At 41.7% G+C, this 5509-nt stretch overlaps 1 protein-coding gene across 1 annotated transcript; it reads right to left on the bottom strand.

Moving 5' to 3' along the window:
* Nucleotides 1-3760: 3760 nt before the first annotated feature.
* LOC140843034 (olfactory receptor 10H3-like) lies at nucleotides 3761-4707 on the bottom strand. Its single transcript, XM_073221023.1, is given in 2 exon segments — nucleotides 3761-4284; nucleotides 4287-4707. Coding segments are annotated over 2 exon segments (945 nt in total).
* Between the last annotated feature and the right edge of the window lie 802 nt (nucleotides 4708-5509).

Genomic DNA, 5509 nt, shown 5'->3' with positions numbered 1-5509 from the left:
CTTCTATTCTCTCCTACCCCAAACACTAGACAAGGTGACCCCTGATACTTCAACACTTTCTGAAATGTCCAGTCCCCATGGTTCCAGAAACAGGTCGAGGATACAGATTAGACACCCAGAGGAGAGAGAGAAACACGATGGAGTCTACTTGTAGGGTATATAAAACACAGCACTAAGACACTGGATCACAAGAGTATGAAAGGCAGAGGGAATGTGCCAGGCGAAGGCACTGTAAGACCCGTACCCTGAGAGAGGGGTCAAGACAGTGTTTATTTGCAGATGACATAGTTGTCTACATAGGAAAATCCTAAGGAATTGACAAAACACATCATTGAAATCATAAATGCAATTAGCATGATCAGAAGATGCAAGACCAATATACACATATCACATGATATCCTAGCAATAAACACTGAACAATGAATACATTTGATGTCAGTACAATGATGCCGTCCAAAAATAAAGCACCGTGATGAATGTCCATGATGTCTACACTGAAAACTACAAAACATTGCCGATAAAAAATTTTCAACTAAATACATGGAGGGATAACCATGTTCATTGATTGGAATTCTCAATATTGAGGGGTTGGAAAGAGACATGTAGGCTGCTGGGTGTTTTTTTGATTTTCTGATCATGACCTGGGTTATTTGGAGTTCACTTTCATTCACTAAAGAGAATTCATTGTTCACTGGAGAATACTTTACTCATTAGAATGTGTATTTGGTACACATATGTTCATAGAAGCATGATTCAAAATAGCCAAAAAAACGACCCAAGTGCCCATCAGTGAACAAATGGATAAACCAACTGGTACGTGGAATATACCATGTTGTAATGTGCCATATGTAATACACCACGTTGCGTACAATGCAATGTGTTTTCTGGGCATGATAAGGAATGAAGAGCTGACACATGCTACAGTATGAAACTTGTGGTGGTTAATTTTGTGTGTCCACTTGACAGGACCACGGGGCACACAAATATTTGGTTCGTTATTGCAGGTGTTTCTGTGAGGGTGTTTTTGGATGAGCATCGTGCTGAAGCGACAGATGGAGTGAAGAAGGTTGCTCCCCCTGTGTGGACGGCCCTCATCTAATCCTCCGAGGACCTGAAGAGAGCCGACAGGCTAGCCCTCCATGAAATGAGACGGAATTCTCCCCGCCTCACTGCTGCCGAGCGAGGACATCAGTCTTTTCCTGAAACAGGCCTTGAGGCTGCCGGCTTTCAGACCGGAACGTACACCGGCAGCTCTTCTGCTCTGCAGCTTGCCAGTGGGAGATCCTGGGACATTTCAGCCTCATGATTGCATGAGCTAATTCCTTATAATAAGCCTCTTTATATCTATAATATAATATGCTATATTACATTCTACACAATTATTCTACAACATAAAATGTTATATGATATTTATATCATAATCACATAATTTTAGTAAAACATAATTATATTAAACACTATATTAGTACCTACTATATTTATATATTTTCACATATAAAGTATGTTTACAACATAATAATTATTTTAATTATATTTTAACTATAATTATTGTAACATAATACAGTTATTATGTCTGCTATAATTGTTGTAACATATAATTATAGTAAAACATAATTATATTAAACACTATATTAATACCTACTATATTTACATATTTTCATATATAAAATATGTTTATTATAATAATTTTAAATATAATTATTATAACATAATATGTTATATATTATATTAATAATTATATATCATTGTATATTAGAATAATATATAATATATAACATATTATAGACTTTATACTTACATATAATACATTATATATCAAGCAGCAATAACATTTAAATTACTATAATATATAATAATTCCACATTTTCATTATGCACATATATATATGTGTGTGTACATAAATCTCTATACACACACACACCCCTATGTATATACATGCTATTGATTCTGTTTCTCTGGGGAACCCTAAGAAAAAGAAGTCTTATAAAAATGTCACTTTCCATCTAACAAGAATGTGTTTCAGGTTTCCCAATCACTGGTGATTTTTCCTTTGCTTAAGCACTTCCACCAGGAGATTTAGTCCCCTGAAATTCAGCTTTCTCTCTGGTGATGCCTAAAGTTGAAATTCATGTATTTTTGTTATAACAGAGGCCACTATCACAGGGGATTTTCAGCATCTCCTCCCAACATGCCCAGTCCACACCCAGGAAGAAGAATCCTCTTGGCGTCCTCTAACTCCCATTCCACTACTGTTCTTCAGGGAGCACAACATCTCTGGTGCTATGGCGGGTACCCCTATAGCTACATGAAATACTTATCTTCATACAAACCCCCAAAGGACGTGCTGCTAAGGGGAAAGCTTTAGACAAATAACTTCATCTATCAGATTTACATTTTTCCTCATCATGAAATGTAGACGATAATAGATGTGTAATATCTAAATGTAGATAGATAATTCATTTTGAGGAGGAGCTAATGTGTACAAAATCTTACCGATATATTTGGAAACAACAGGTTGTCATATGTGATAGCCATTTTTTGGTTTATTATTATAAAACATCTTGGTTTTTTACTATAAAAACACCTGCCTTCAACTCAAATATTTGGCCTCATCTTTGAGTTAACAGTTTATACCCCACAAGGGCTCCTTTCCTGGAGCAGCAGACAGAGCGGATTCCCAACACCTGCACGGGAGGCACGTGGACCTGAAGTTCCACATGAGGCCCTCATTCACATGACCTGTGACCTCCACCAACACTGCTCATCTGCATTGTGGGGGCACTGTGGGGAGCCCCTAATGTCTCACTGTGGCATCACGAGGTAACATCTGCCTCTAACACATCCCCCATGAGAGATTGATGTTTTACTTAAAGTGTATGGGGAAAGAATTTCCGTAAGACGTCAGATAGGAACATCCTTTACATGCTTTACGTTCTTGCCCAAGGGCTGGAGCCTCTTACCTGTCTCTCTCCCTCCCTACCTCCAGCCCCTTACCCCCCTCTTTCTTCATATGCAAATTAGCCCATTACCAACCTTCATCTCCTTCTTCCTCCCTTGCCCAGATTTTGGCTTACATTCTTTTTTATCCTATTTAATGTTCAGCTCAATTAAAGGAATCATCCCACTAGCCAGGTTTCCCTCACTCTCTCTGTCTTTCTCCCTCTACTTTGCATTCTTACATCCTTCACTCAGCTCAACCTAGAAAACCTACTTTACGGTCTATGTTCACCAAAGGCAGTGAGAAATGTAAATGTAAACCATTTTCTTGGTGACAAATAGCTCGTTTTCTTTTGTACATTTGCTTCAGCTAAAAACACAATAAATATAAGACACTGGACAGAGTGTTTGATAAGAGAAGGTCCAATGCTGGTGGCATTTATTATTGCCTTATGTTTGCTTTTCTTAGTTTGGTGGTAGTGTGGGAAGGATATTGTCTTCCCATGCTTGTCCATTCAAGAAGGACCACTAGGCATCAGAGCCCAGACACACCCTGCGCTGCTCCCCACTCCACATGGATGGATAAAGCATTCCCACGTTCAGATAATGGATGATTAGCCATTATCTATGGATCATAAACAAGAGATCATGATCCTCCAGCCTATGCAAGACAGGGACCAAATAAACTGGGGAGAAACAAATAGCATGTGCTGAAAACCTATAAGGGGGTGTTTTCACAAACCTGAATCCTGTAACAGATGTCCAGGGACAGACGTTTTTATCCCCAGCTCTCCTATCAATTTCCCTACCACCAAACTGACCATCAGGAGTTTAGGGGACAGAATTTTTCATGGAAGCTTTTCTTTATGGCATTCTTCAGCTCCTGATTCCTGAGGCTGAAAATGATTGGGCTAAGAAAGGGGGTAAAGACCGTGTAGGTGGTGCCCATCAGAGTGTCAATGTCCACAGCATGGGCACCCTTGGGCTTCAGGTAGATGATGGAGGCGAAGCCGTAGTGCACCACCACCACAGTGAGGTGGGACACGCATGTGGAGAAGGTCTTGTGCTGGCTCTCCGCTGAGGGAATCCGCAGGATGGCAGCCACAATGAAGGCATAGGAGAGGATGATAAGGAATAAACAGCCCATCATATCTATGACACACACCAGGATCACCCCCAGCGTGACCGAGGAAGTCTCCTTCCCACAGGCCAGCTTCAAGACGGAAAGCACGTGGCAGCCAATATGGTGGATCACGTTAGACCCACAGAAGGTGAGGTGAAATACTAACAAGGTCAATGTCATCCCTATGACTGAGCCACCAGCCCAGGACCAGGCCACCAGGCAGAGCCACGGGGGCTCATGAGCACACTGTAGCGCAGGGGGTGGCAGATGGCCACGTAGCGGTCATAGCCCATGACGGTGAGCAGGAAGGAGTGTGTGAAGCCAAACGTGAAGGAGAAGAACATCTGCCCGGCACAGGCCACGGAGCTGATGGAGCGGTGGGTGGAGAGCAGGTCGGCCAGCATGCGCGGGATGATGGTGAAGGTGTAGAGGATCTCAGAGACGGAGAGGGCGCACGGGAAGAGGTACACGGGCGTGTGGAGGCTGCGCTCGCTCCAGACGGTGCCCATGATGAGCAGGTTGCCCAGCAGCGTGAACAGGTACATGAGCAGGATCAGCAGGAGGAAGGCGGGCAGGAGCTGCTGCGGGAAGGTGGAGAAGCCGAGGACGATGAATTCAGACGCCACGCTGTGGTTCTGAGCAGCCATGGGGGCTGCATCTGGTCACATCAGGGACACAATGAAGGCACAGCGGTTTATCCCATGAATGACAAGGATGGTTCAGAATGAGACGACCTATCATGTGATTCATCGCATGAATAAATTAAAAAAAGAAATATCATAGAACTAGATCGATCAAGGCGGGAATACATTTCCTGAAGTTCGACTCTTCTTCATGATTTACCGAGATATGATTCACATGTAATATTGTATTAGTTTAGGTGTGCAACATATTGCTTTGATATATGTATATTCTTGAAGATTTTCTTAAAGAGCGTTTTCTCTTAGGTTAAGAAAAAAAATAGTGAGAATGTTTGCTATCTTCATTTAGTTGATGGTTACATGTCTGTGTACATATGTCAGAATTCACTGAGCTGTACCCTAAGATTTGTGTATTTTGTTGCATGTACCTCAATAAAAAAGGTTTGTTGAGACATTTAATCATTTTACAGTGGGGCTAACAGTATTAAAAAAAAAAGAGCTCTCAGCATGAAATCAAATATGGCTTTCTTAGCCAGGTAAGAATATATACAGCAAAACCAGCAAACAGTATATTCAATGAGGAAACTACAGACACATTATTTTGGAATTGGAACAAGCCAAGGGTGCCCACCGGCTGTGCTATTCTGAGCGTGGAACTGAAAGGCACGGGCAGCGCTGTAAGGGAAGAAAAAGAAAGAAGGCATGAAGGACTGGAAGGCAAGAGACATGGTCACATACCCAGAAATGGTGCAAGAATCCAGAAGTGATACATTAGAACAATATGGGAACACAATGCTGCAGAAGACAA

The sequence above is a fragment of the Manis javanica genome, chromosome 13, assembly GCF_040802235.1.
Source record: "Manis javanica isolate MJ-LG chromosome 13, MJ_LKY, whole genome shotgun sequence".
Taxonomy (NCBI): Eukaryota; Metazoa; Chordata; class Mammalia; order Pholidota; family Manidae; genus Manis; species Manis javanica.
Note: the sequence above shows the minus strand (reverse complement) of the source record. Positions and strands in the feature narration are given on the sequence as shown.